This window comes from Artemia franciscana, chromosome 7 (genome assembly GCF_032884065.1).
Source record: "Artemia franciscana chromosome 7, ASM3288406v1, whole genome shotgun sequence".
Taxonomy (NCBI): Eukaryota; Metazoa; Arthropoda; class Branchiopoda; order Anostraca; family Artemiidae; genus Artemia; species Artemia franciscana.
In genome coordinates this window covers 47912777-47926417 of record NC_088869.1, presented here as the reverse complement: position 1 = coordinate 47926417, position 13641 = coordinate 47912777, and the positions used below count along the sequence as shown (strand labels likewise).

The 13641-nt window shown below is 34.7% G+C and overlaps 1 protein-coding gene across 4 annotated transcripts in view; it reads left to right on the top strand.

Moving 5' to 3' along the window:
* The first annotated feature begins 443 nt into the window (after positions 1–443).
* Positions 444–13641, top strand: part of LOC136029392 (zinc finger protein 28 homolog) — a 33467-nt gene continuing 20269 nt past the window's right edge. For 2 of the 4 annotated variants that reach the window (XM_065707737.1, XM_065707734.1), the window contains exons 1-2: positions 444–520; positions 12809–12935. In XM_065707737.1, coding sequence (XP_065563809.1) covers positions 12893–12935 — 43 coding nt within the window. In that variant the 5' untranslated portion in view covers positions 444–520; positions 12809–12892. The other 2 variants (XM_065707735.1, XM_065707736.1) reach the window with 2 other exon arrangements.

The window sequence follows — 13641 nt, the reverse complement described above, 5'->3', positions numbered from 1 at the left end:
TGCCTCTGGAGGCACAAGAGGATCTATGGTCTATGGTAAGGGTATTGTTTTAAAGCAGTATTGCTACACTAAGCAATCATGGGCCGTTTAAAGTGAATATCCAGAGATAAACGATTGTGCTTGTATTTACATCCCATACAAACTTGTCCTTTTTGTATATTCGAAGTAAGGTGAAGAGAACTAGCTATAGAGAAATGAAAATTGATTCTGGCTTTAGGCTAAAGAAAATCCATGGTGTTGAAATTGGATATGCACACTGATATGCTTGATGCGCAAAAAGTGGTAATTTTTTTGGAGAGAGACTAAATTTTATACCATAATTGGAATTTTTTAAACACTGAATAGTAACCTTATTTCTTATGGAGTGGTGACCCTGCCTAAACGTCTTTGAGCTTTTTATATATTTGTTTTTATTAAAATTAGAAATCCATTTTTTCCATAATCTAACGGTTTTATTTTTGTCTGCCAGAAACACTGCCCTTTTGAACGCAAATGATTCAAAAAATGAAAAATCCAGAAAGTACAATCCCCTTTTGAGCTGTTTTCTTAGATTAATTTTATATATAATTTAGTGTATCTGTGTTTTGTATTTTTGTTTTCAGCCTGAATAATATCCCTGTGCCAGGGTTAGACTTTACTTCAAAGTGAGCTGCCTATCTGTAATTAACCTTTAGGCCCTAAAGGAACTGTTTTTCCCTATTCAAGGCTGTATTTTGCCATGTATTACCCTTTCCTCAAAATGTTAATCTGTAAGTTGAATCAGTTTAAGAAAATCAGGAATCAGAAAACATAGGAAAAATATGGGCCTTATTTTGGTAGGTCTGTAGGCTATACTATCTTATTAGAGAAATAGGGGGGGGGGGTAAAATACAGGTTCAGTTGCAGATAAATTGGTAAAATTCTAGTTAATTGACTTCTTGCTATCTGAGAAAGGGTTTAGGTTAGGAAAATGAAACTTTCAGGGATGGGTCTACAGGCTAAAGTATGTCCTGGGAATGTATTTTAAAGTACCCACCTCCACTCCTTATTCCTCTAGAGGGCCCTGAAATTTGTCTACATGACCCCTATGTAACAGGCCATGGAGCCTTGTAGGGGTAGAAAGTTATTGTTGTCCATTTATTTTGATGTTAATAAACTGAACTGAACTGACAGGTCAATACTTATTGAAATTTTGACAAAACAACATTTTACTTTAATTTTCAGTTACTAGTTGCTTTTTCTCTGCCTTAGGTTCTAAAACTGCAATTCCTGTTATTTGAGTATAATTTTGAGCCATATCATTTTTTTTTCAAAATTTAGGAAATATATTTGCATATCCTTAAAACCTTATAAAATAGAATTGGGCAAAGTTATGAAGCTGAAAACAATTTTGTTGTACTTCAATTAAGCAGAAGATCTATTTTGCAAGGTTTCACTTTTATAACACACATTTTTAAAGGTCATCAAAGGTCAGGGCCCTCTAGAGGGAGAAGGAGTGAAGGTAGTTGCTTCAAAATACCTTCCTGGGACATACTTTAGGCTGCAGATTCATGCCTGAAAGTTTCATTCTCCTAACCTAAACCCTTTCTGAGATAGCAAGAAGTCAATTAACTAGAATTTTACCAATAAATTGTTATTGTAACAAGACAACAAATCAGAGTTTTTTTATGAATGATCTTGACAAGGATTTATCCTTTGACTTTAAAAAACAAAGAAGTAGAACATGTAAAAATTGCAGCCTTTGTTGTACCCCATGGTATTTCCTCATATTTGTTGAACAGTGAAAAACTGAGTTGTTGGGTTGAGTTGAACAAGGGTTTCTATAGGGGCTCATTTGCAGAAGGGTTGAATTACATGGGGTTTAGCTGCACAAAGGTTTTGCTGCATGTGGGTTCAGCTAAAAGGGTTTGACTTGGACAAGAGTTCAGTTAAATAGACTTCATTTGCAAGTGGGCTCAGTTGCATAAGGGTTTGGTTGTACACATACCATAGGCTAGATAATAGTTCTGTTAATGATGTACATATATGATGTTGATATAATAATGATGTTTCTACTAAAATAGAGAAGTAAAATGTGCAAACTAGAACAGGTTAAATCCCAATACATTTCAAGAGGAGTGGCTTAACATATTTTGAGTGTGTCTGAAAATTGTTGAACTTGTGCTCCATGTGCATTACATATATGTGCCATAACTTTCAATGTAACCAGAAGAAAAAAACCTAAAGTATATACCAACCTTTCAGCTTAATATTTGCATTGGTGCCAAGGGTGGAGGCATTAATAGTATGGTGAAATAGCTATTTTTTCTCTTTCCATGTTGATAGACCCCAATCTCTTTGAATAACGCTAAAATTATGTTTCTTTGAAAAATAAAGTATAATCTAACTTATTTACAAGTGAATTTTGATGACAGTTTTGATTGTTTTACTACTAATTGAAAATTTTAAGAGAAATAATTTGGTTTTCTACACACAGAAGGCTAAACAACATCATATTAATAAGGAAACTTTACAATTATCCAAAAATTTTACTTCAGGCTGATATAACTAGCACAATGTGACTGGTGCCTCTTACTTGGTGTCCTAGGTGCCTTCGCCAGTACAGAAGGCACTGGAATTTTAGGTAATATGTTTTGACCATCAAATTAAGCATGTGTTCTGTTCCTTACCATTTGCCTTTTTGTTTCAGCTTTTTATATCAGGAAAGTTGTATTTGGGTAAACTATTACTCAATGAAGGATCAGAATAAGTCTATTGTCTCTTTGTCACCCTCTAATTGTTAAGCTTTTCAACAGAAATGCTCTCTATTTGCAAAAGAATCATATACAGATTTCTATCTGCAACATTGGAAAGACAAATTAGTCCCTTCAAGATCACCTTCTATAAGTGACTAATTTATTGAATCAAAGGTGCACAATGTTTTTGCACCATAACATTTTTCAAGGGTTAGGAATTTACAATTAGAACATTAGTTTTTATTAACAAGAAGGGGTATGTCATTTATTTTCCTATTTTTATGGCACTTGGTATTAACCAAGCAACATATAGCAATCACAAATTCTGTCTGTCTGTTCTACTTCAGGCATGTCCAGGCAAGCTAGGACAATGAAACCTGGCAGGCGTATCAGGGACTAGACCAGATTTAATTATAAATAGTCGTTTTCCCAATTTGACCATCTGGGGGGGTGTGGGGGGACAGTTAATTTGGAAAAAATAGAAAAAATGAAGTATTTTTAACTTAAGAACAGGTGATGGGATCTTAATGAAATTTGAAGTTTGGAAGGATATTGTGTCTCAGAGCTCTTATTTTAAATCCCGACCGGATCCGGTGACATTTGGGGAATTGAACAGGGGGGGGGGGGGCTAAAATCTTGGAAAACGCTTAGAGTGGAGGGATTGGGATGAAACTTGGTGGGAAAAATAAGCACAAGTCCCAGATACATGATTGACATAACCAGAACGGATCTGCTCTCTTCGCGGGAGTGGGGGGGGGGGGTTAATTCTGAACAAATAAGAAAAATGAGGTTTTTTTAACATACAAAAGAGTGATTGGATCTTAATGAAATTTGAAGTTGGGAAGGATATTGTGTCTCAGAGCTCTTATTTTAAATTCCGACTGTATCTGGTGACTTTGGGGGGAATTGATTGGGGAACCTAAAATCTTGGAAAATGCTTAGAGTGGAGGGATAGGGATGGAAATTAGTGGGAAAATAAGCACAAGTCCTAGATACATGACTGACATAACCGGGACGGATCTTCTCTCTTTGGAGGAGTGGGGGGGGGGGTTAATTCTGAAAAATTAGAAAAATAAGGTATTTTTTATCTTACAAAGGTGTGATTGGATCTTAAGGAAATTTGATGTTTGGAAGGATATCATGTCTCAGGGCTCTTATATTAAATTTCAACCTTATCCAGTGAAGGGGGTGTTTTGAGGGGTGGAACCTAAACTCTTGGAAAATGCTTAGAGTGGAGAAATCAGGATGAAACTTTGTGGAAAAATAAGCACAAGTCCTAGATACAGGATTGGCATAACCAGAACGGATCTGCTCTCTTTGGGGGAGTTGGGGGGGGAAGGTTAATTCTAAAAAATTAGAAAAAATGAGGTATTTTTAACTTGCAAAAGAGTGATTGTATCTTAATGAAATTTCATGTTTAGAAGGACCTTGAAACTCAGATCTCTTAATTTTTATCCCAAACAGGTCCAGTGTGTCATTGGGGGGGGGGGGGGGACCAAAAATCTTGGAAAACGCTTAAAGCAGAGAGATCAGGATGAAACTTGGTGGAAAGAATAAGCACAAGTCCAAGATAGGTGACTGACATAACCAGACCAGATCTGCTCTCTTTGGTGGAGTTTGGGGGGGGGGAGTAATTTGGAAAAAATAGAAAAAATGAGGTATTTGTAACTTAAGAACAGGTGATCTGATCTTAATGAAATTTGGTATCTAGAAGGATCTTGTGCTTTAAAACTCTCATTTTAAATCCTTACCAGATCTGGTGACATTGAAGGGAGTTTGAGGGGGAAGCCAGAATTCTTGGAAGACGTGAAATTGAGGTATCTTACAAATGGGTTATTGGATTTCAATGAAACTTGATATATAGAAGAGTCTTATGTCTCAGATGCTCCGTTTTTAATTTGAATTGGATCCAGGAACATAGAAGGTTGGAGGGGGGAAATATATCTTTATGGCAAAGATTGACTTACAAGCAAAAACTATATTAATGGAAATTCAACTTGTAAAGCATGTTCATCATCAGCAATGATAGTTTGAATACTTGTGGTAATTTGTCAGCATAGTGTGTGTTTCTGGTATCACTAAGGGGTAAAATATTGACCTTGATTCATATGCTTACGAAAAAAATTAAAAAATTAAGTTTTTTCTGAGAGAAAAGAATTACCATACATTCAAAATTTGGAGCAAACTGAAATTTTCTTATTTGTATTCAGTAAGATATGTCTACAAAACATAGCCTACTTATTTGAAAACCAAAACCATTGCCAAAAAAAGAACAACAGAAACATGTAATGTTTTCTTATGAGCAGAAAAGTCCATAATTTGTCTGCATGAAGTTGTAGGTTAATTTGTGAGTCTCACATTAGTATTTAGCTCCTCATTATATTAATAACTTTAGTATAAGAACTCAAGCAAGCTCATCTATGAGTATGATAGTGAGTAGTATATAGAATTCTTCAAATTTAAAGAAACATCACAAGCACTTAAGCATTTTTTTGTAAATATATCTTGCACAATCCCTGAAGCAGTGATTTATATTAATTTTAAGTTTTATGTTTCCTCTTCTTCCATAACAAAAATAATTTTTTTTTTAAAGTTGATTTTTATTTTAAAATAAACAAATAACCTTACAGCAAAAAAATTATCTATTCTAAATGATGAAACTAATGGAGCCAACATGAGTTTTTGGTAAAATGGTATATTGAAAATAGGCTTTATTCCATATATTCTTCATACTTCCCAACAATGTTTATGCAACTATGTGGTATGGATCAAGAAGCCAAGGGGTATATTATTACTGTATTTTTTGGATGTGAGAGTTAAATAATCAATTATTTTTGTGAAAATCGAAGTAAATAGATGATTTTGTTCCTAATTTTTGCTTTTCCAATATTATTTTTTCTAAACTGGTGTTGCCAGGTACACTACATTGAAATATGGTTTTCCTGTATGGTTTTCCTGGATCAAGAAGCCAAGGGGTATATTATTACTGTATTTTTTGGATGTGAGAGCTTTCATTATTATGAGGGATTTTAATGAGCATCTCCATGATAGAGCTTGGGTCTACTGAAGATACTTAACTGAATTGTAAGCGTCTTCTTAGGCATGAACATTAGTTTGGGTATAGTTAAAAGCCTTATTTTCATTGCAAACTTTGAGATTGCTCCATCAAAAAGTTTTAGATGACTGCTGAATCTCTTTTTATTAAAGAGCAGATAAAGAAACTTTTAGCAAAGCTGTCATTCAAGTACTTTGTTCTTTGCATGGCAACCTGGAAGTAATTGGATCAAGCTATGTGCCTGCGTGTCTATCTTGTTGTTTTGATTATGGGAGGTGGAGACCTAATGCAAGAAAACTCTAGAGGAGGAGGTGAATTTACACGCTTTTAGAAAACAGCCCTCACCTCTACATCAAACACTTCAGTAAGAGAACTGAGAGAGTCATGGGAACCAAAGAACATGCCCTATCATCCCTATTATTGATTTTTTTGGAATTTTGCCAACATCACTATTGGATCAGTATACAGTGGGTATTCATACTTTTTGACCAATCTGAGGCAAGACTTGTGAAATGGGAGAATTGGGCTGGGTGGTAGGATGGTTTGCTGTAGGGAATCAATCTGAACCAATCTTGCTCAAGGGCTACTCACCCAGTCAAGGTGTTTTCCTAAGAGAGATTTATGGAGGAGAGGATTACAAAGAAATGGAGCTTATCAACTATTTATAGCTTCATTCATGAGGACAAAGTTGTGATGACCAAAATGGACAATCTACCATCCTTCACACAGCTTCTGTAAGAGAATCATGGGAAGGGTTTTAAGCATTTGAAAAGGTGAGAAGTCCTCCTTGCTTCTTAAGGCAATTGGTTCAATGATATTATTTCTGTGTGGGATCATGGAGAGGGGTCACTTAACTCGTTCGTGACTCATCTTAACACTCTGGTTTTCTACTTCAGTTCACCTTAGAACTAGGCACCTTAGAACTTAGAAATTTCAGCTCGTCTTAATTTTCAATAAGTCTCTTAGCCTTGAATGTTTTAATTTTTGAAAGCCTACACATAGCTTTATACACATAGAATGCTATATCCAGACTTTATTCTACATAGTGCAATCATTCTATATTGTTTCTTTCCGGTTTGCGCCCATTTTTTAATTACCAGGATTTGCAAGATATAAGAGTTCTGTATTTTCGTTATTGCAAATATTTATTGTATCTGCCGCGTTCTTATAGAAATCAGAAGATTACTAAAAAGTTTTGTGCCACTGATATTATTTTTGTTTATAAGAAACTCTATGCTAGATTAGGTGCTGAGGGCTGTCAATGCCTGGGTCCCTACCACCCTTTGATTATACTGTATTGATTGTATTGTAAGTGTTTTTGTATTGTATTTTGTTTTTCTTTCCTTAACGTTTTTACTCCGCTTAAATTGTCAAAACAAGTGGGTAACAAATAAATTATTATTACTATTAATTATTATAACGATAGGTATTTAAATGTTTCTTCTTAATATTCTTTTTGTGTAAAGAGAAGAGTAGTTACATTGTTAGTTAATTGTGTAATAAAAAATGCTCAGAAGCTCACATAGTCCCAGAATTCAAATATCTTAAAGACATTATATTTTGCAATGGATACCCCATAAAAATTGATTCAATCTATAATAGAAAAAAGACAAGGAAAGGCAGAAAAGAATGCATCAACCTCCAACAGGGTGAAGAATAAGAAACTTTTCATTGTTCTACCCTATATTCCCAAATTGAGTGACAAACTGAGAAGAATCCAAAAAAAAAAACACATCCTTAATGTCACTTTTAAACATTCAAATACAATACAAAGATTTTTGAAAAGGAGCAAAGATAAAACCAACCTGATTCTAGGTAGTGGTGTTTATAGAATTCCCTGTTCTTGTGACTGTTTCTTTTTGGGAGAACCCAGTAACAATTGGGGAAGAGGTTATCAAAACACAGGCCCTCAATCAACAAAGCCATGGGGCTGCACAAAAGGCCTGAAACTTTTTATTTCGCCTTGACTAAACACCCCTGTGATGACCTACTTATTTTTTAATACCTCCGTCATTGCCTTTGTTAAAGATCTCATGCAAGTTTTCTGGGAGGCCGTTGAAATGAATAAGCCCATCAAACAGTTCGTGGTAATGAATTGTAGTAAGGAGCAACCCGGCTCAATAGTAACCAAAAACTCTAAAAAATGGAATTTTGATACCAATAGTTACATCAAAAGAATCGCATTTTAGTGCCGATTTTAAATATATAAGTTTCATCAAGATTAGTCTTACCCATCAAAAGTTACGAGCCTGAGAAAATTTGCCTTATTTTAGAAAATAGGGGAAAACACCCCCTAAAAGTCATTCGATCTCAACGAAAATCGCACAATCAGATTCAGCGTATCAGAGAACCCTATTGTAGAAGTTTCCAGCCCCTATCTACAAAAATGTGGAATTTCGCGTTTTTTGCCAGAAGACAAATCATGGATGCGTGTTTATTTGTTTTTTTGTTTTTTTTTCCCCAGGGGTGATCGTATCGACTAAGTGGTCCTAGAATGTCGTGAAAGGGCTCATTCTAACGGAAATTAAAAGTTCTAGTGCCCTTTTTAAGTGACAAAAAAATTGGAGGGCACCTAGGCCCTCTCCCATGCTTATTTTTTCCCCAAAGTCACCGGATCAAAATTCTGAGATAGCCATTTTATTTACCATAGTCGAAAAACCTAATAACTATGTCTTTGGGGACGACTTACTCCCCCGCAGTCCCCATGGGAGGGGCTGCAAGTTACAAACATTGACCTGTGTTTACATGTAATAATGGTTACTGGGAAGTGTACAGACATTTTACGGGTTTTTTTTTTTGGTTTGGGGGGAGGGGACAGTTGAGGGGAAGGGTTACATGGGAGGATCTTTCCATGGAGGAACTTCCCATGGGAGAAGAGACTTTCAATGGAGGGGGCGCGGGATTTTCTATCATTATTTAAAAAAAAAACAATAAAAAAATAAATATGAAAAGTTTTTCTACTAAAAGTGAGGACCAGCATTAAAACTGAAAACGAACAGACATTATATCGCATATGAGGAGTTTACCTCCTCGTAATACCTCGCTCTTTACGCTAAAGTATTTTTAGTAATTACAACTGCTTATTTTACGGCCTTTGTGATTCAGGGGTCATTCTTAAGGAATTGGGACAAAATTTAAGCTTTAGTGTAAAGAGCGAGGTATCGATAAGTGGTGAGCCCCCTCATATACGCAGTAAAAACATACGAATACAGAAGTTCGCTACGTAAGTTAATTTGTAAGTTACGTATATTTTTTACTTATGAAAATGTTCGTAAAAATTAAAAGTTATAGTTGCCTTTTTAACTAATCAAAAAATTGGAAGGCAACTAGGCCTCCTCTCTCGCTCCTTTTTTTCAAAATCTTCCGATTAAAACTTTGGAAAAGTCATTTAGCCAAAAAAAATAATATGCAAATTTCGTTTTTTATTATTTATGTGTGGAGAGCCAAGATCAAAACATGCATTAATTCAAAAACGTCCAGAAATTAAACAAAAAAAAACAAGTTTTTTTTAAATGAAAGTAAGGAGCGACATCAAAACTTAAAACGAATAGAAATTACTCCGTATATGGAAGGGGCTTTTCCTCCTCAACGCCCCGCTGTTTACGCTAAAGTTTTTTTACTGTTTTAAAAAGTAGAGTTAAGAGAAAGAGTCAAACTTTAGCGTAAAGAGCGAGGCGTTGAGGAGGAAAAGCCCCTTTCATGTACGGAGTAATTTCTGTTCGTTTTAAGTTTTAATGTTGCTGCTTACTTTCATTTAAAAAACTTGTTTTTTTTTGTTTAATTTGCCTAAAGGTCCCCCTCTATAGATACGCTGGAGATACTTTTATAAGCCCCATTTATAATGAACTTGTTAATTTCGATTGTTTCTATATCCATCCACAAGATCATATTTCGCAACCTAATATAATCTTTGATAGTTGGCTGCTATTCAATATCGATATTGATATATCAATATATCAGAACAAGTATCGATATCAAATATAGATATCGAAAACGATATTTGAAAATATTTGACTATTTTCAGCTTTGTCTGCTATTTACCTGTGAACGTCCTGCAGAAAAGATCCAACATAGAATTTTTTTTTTTCGAAAATGGCTGAGAAAAACAACAACAATATACTTAATCCATTGATTTGTACATGCTGATACACAGCATACATACTTGTATCTGTAAATTGAACAGCTTGTTCTCAAATTCAAAATACATTTAGTAAGGACTTTCAAATGGCTGGGGACCTTCAAAGGACTTGGCTGCATATAGTGCCTTCTAGGCTTATAGATCTTGGTCACATCAAACTTTGCATGATATTTTGATCTGTGTTTCATGAAGATGTATATTTTCACTGGCAATCTTCTCCAAGTTGAGAATACAATAGAGAAGAATATGGATTTGGCCTTCCTGGCCAAATCCTGGCTAAATCCTGGCTAAATCTGTACCAATAGATGCAAGTGCCATAACAGTCCCTGTAATTCAGCCACAATAAAATCAAGCTAGTTATACACTAGTAACAATATATACATCAAAAGAATGGGCTTTTTTGCCAATTCCATATATGTAAATCTCATTAAGTTTAATGTACCTGTCAAAAGCTACGAGCCTGAGAAAATATGTATGATTTTAGAGAAAGGAGAGAAACGCTTCCAAAAAGACCAGGAATATTAATGAAAAGTGCACCATCAGATTCAGCATATTATGGAACCCTACTGTAAAGGTTCCAACCTTCCATCTCCCAAAACCTTGAATTATGTCTTTTCTGTCTGAAGAAAGATCACGGATACATGTTTATTTATTTGTTTATTTATTTTTTCACCAGGGTGATCGTGTCAAATCAATGGTCCAAGAATATCGGGAGAAGGATCGTTCGAACGAAAATTTAAAGCTCTAGTACCAAAAAGTAACCGAAACTACTGGAGGGCTACTAAACCCCCCCCCCTCCCACATCCATTTTCCCGAAGTCATCCGATCAAAATGTTGGGATATCCATTTTGTTCACCATATCTGAAAGAACAAATAACTAAACCTCTAGAGATGACATAACCCCTACAACCTGGGGGAAGGTTGTACGTTATGGATTTTGGCTGTTCTCTGTATATAGTATTTTTTATTTGTAACGAAACGGACATTTTTCGGGGAGGGGGATTTTCTAAGGGGAAGATTTTCCATTTACAGGGAGGTTTCCGGGGATGAACTTACAAGGGGGAATTTTACATGGGAAGGCTACATTGGGAGGATTTTCCAGAACCATACAAAATTTTTCCTACTTTCTCTTTGCTGATTCAATTTTTCTTCTGGAAATGGATGGGGTATACATTATGAATTTCGCCTATTGTTTACATATATTATTTGTTATTTGGAAGAAAATAGAAAATCTTAGGTATAGGGGGGATTTTTTACAGGGAGAATTTTCCATGAACAGGGAAGTTTCAAGGGGAAATCTTACACGGGAAAATTTTCCAGAACTCCTGTACTTACCTTACTTTCTCTTTGCTGATTCAATTTTGTATATAGAAATGATTCTTTGGAAATTGTCTAGGGAAAACTTTCCGAAAAGTTAAAACTATCGTGGGGTTTTTCATGGGAGGGAGGGATATTCCACAGGAGAAATTTCTGTTTGGAGAAATTCCTCATGGGAGAATTTTCTGCAAGAGAAACTTTCCATTGGGAGGATGGAACTTCCAGGAAATATTTTTCACCGAGGAGTTTTTCCGGCAAGATTCGAAAATGGATTAGAAATTAGATGGAATACAAGTCTCTTTCAAATGAAAGTAGGCTAAAGATAATTTTCTTGGCGAAATTTTTCGGAAAAAATATCTGTGTGAAATTTTTAGCAGGGATGGATTTATTGCGGGGCGGGGGAAGGTCTTAAGTGGACGGAATTTTCCATGGGGGGATCTTCGTGGCGGGGATTTTCTAAAAAGGAGAGAGGTAGATTTCCCGGCACTATTGGAAAACGATCAAAAATTATATATAAAAAAAAAAGTTTTTTTGAACTAAAACTTGGGAGAAATATTCACAATTTAAGCGAAAAGAAATCGTGGCGTACTCATGAGGAATAATGCTTCATTCCTGCATGAGGAGAGATATCCTCTCCTCAATGCCTCGCTCTATTTGCTAGAGTTTGAATTCTGTCAAGATTGTTTATGAACAAGTCCTGAAACACAAGGGTCTATAATAAGAATAATAGATTTTTCAGAACACTAAAAAAAAAACATTTATGAGGGACATCACTCTCATATATGCAATAATTTCTATTCATTTTAAGTTTTGATGCTGGTCCTTACTTTCATAAAAAAACTTTTCTTTTATTTTAATCACTGAAAGGTAGAACCAATTCTCAGGGAAAAACATTGACATGTTGCTGATTTTGAATAGCCAAAAGTAGCAAGTTGGCTATCTTTCTATATCCTGAGCCCGAATAATTTCAAATCTGGATTTCCATGATATTAATGTAAGTAATCAAAGTTTGTTTTTATTGTTTGATTTATGTTATTCGAAGTTTTACAAAAACTGATCAGAGATATCGAAACTAATATATCGAATATCGAAAGTAAAAATATCAATATATCGTTTAATCAAGTTATCGCCCAACACTAGATAATATCCTACCTGGCAAGCCATGAGCACTTAAGAATGCTGTACATAAAATAAAATTGCGAAATGTCATTCAGCATTGTATATTTCATTCTGTTACCCCTTCACCGTTTCATATTTTAGTTTTAGTGTCTGCTTTGAGGTTTTGTTCTTATATTGTTCTTTGGACTTTTATCTATATTTTTTTTTTATTATTGTGCACTGAGGACATTCGAGCATAGGTCTCAACCGAAATATTTGTATAATTTTTCTTCTGTTTTTCACTGGCTGCTACTGTAATCGTAACTCTCTCTTAGCGATTTTTGCGTTTTGTTTAAAGAATTTTTTTTCCTGATATCTGTTAATGACATTGATCGATTTTTTAGGGAAAAGTTTAAGTGATTTCTCGTATTTGTTCAGGACTCTTCTATGGCTAATGATCTCTGAGAGAAATGAATTTTTTTTTAGATCAGATAATTCAGAAGTCTTACTGGGAGTAGTTTTGCTTTTTTTTGGAGAAGCATTTGTGAAGCCATATAATAAGTTCCAGAAATGACTGATGAGGTCATTCTTCAGATTCCAAACATAAAGGAAGGTAAGCTCTATAGTTTTATGGACTCATGAGGTCATGGACTCATCTATAGTTTCATGGACTCATCGTCACTCATGTTCTTGCTGTATCTAAGAGAGGTAAAAAAAATAGTATGATAAAGTAAGGTCAGTATACAAAGTATAATTGATTATTGAGGTAAGACAAGAAACCTATAAAAAACAATGCTATGGTTGTATTTTGATTTATCCTATTTCAAAGTTGCAAAATTCTGTAGGATCAAAATGCTTGAAAACATTACAGGACTGTTGGTAATCGTAATTATTGTTTCAGATATAAAAATGATTTTGTCCGGGCAAAAAGTATGAGGGAAATTAGACATGTATAGAAACACTTTTTTTTTCGTTTTGTAACCCACATAAAAAAATTCCTAGCAAATCCTTGCAATTCCTAGCGAATGTTTATTGCTGATGGGGCAATGAATTGAAATTTTGAATCTTGGTTTTGCTTAGGAATAAATTTTTTTGCTGAATCAGGAAAAATTTTCCCAACTCTTGAAATAAATTCACTCTTTCCTTTAAGTATAGACAATTTTTTTTTTAAATAGAGCTGTTACTTGACCTTTATGAGACTTCATAATAGAAATTTTATGCAGTTACTGGCACCCAATAGTTTTACTTTATTAGTCAGCTTATTAGAGGAAGCTGTATTGATTAAGATAGAATAACCATTTTGGCTTGTCATTCAGCCA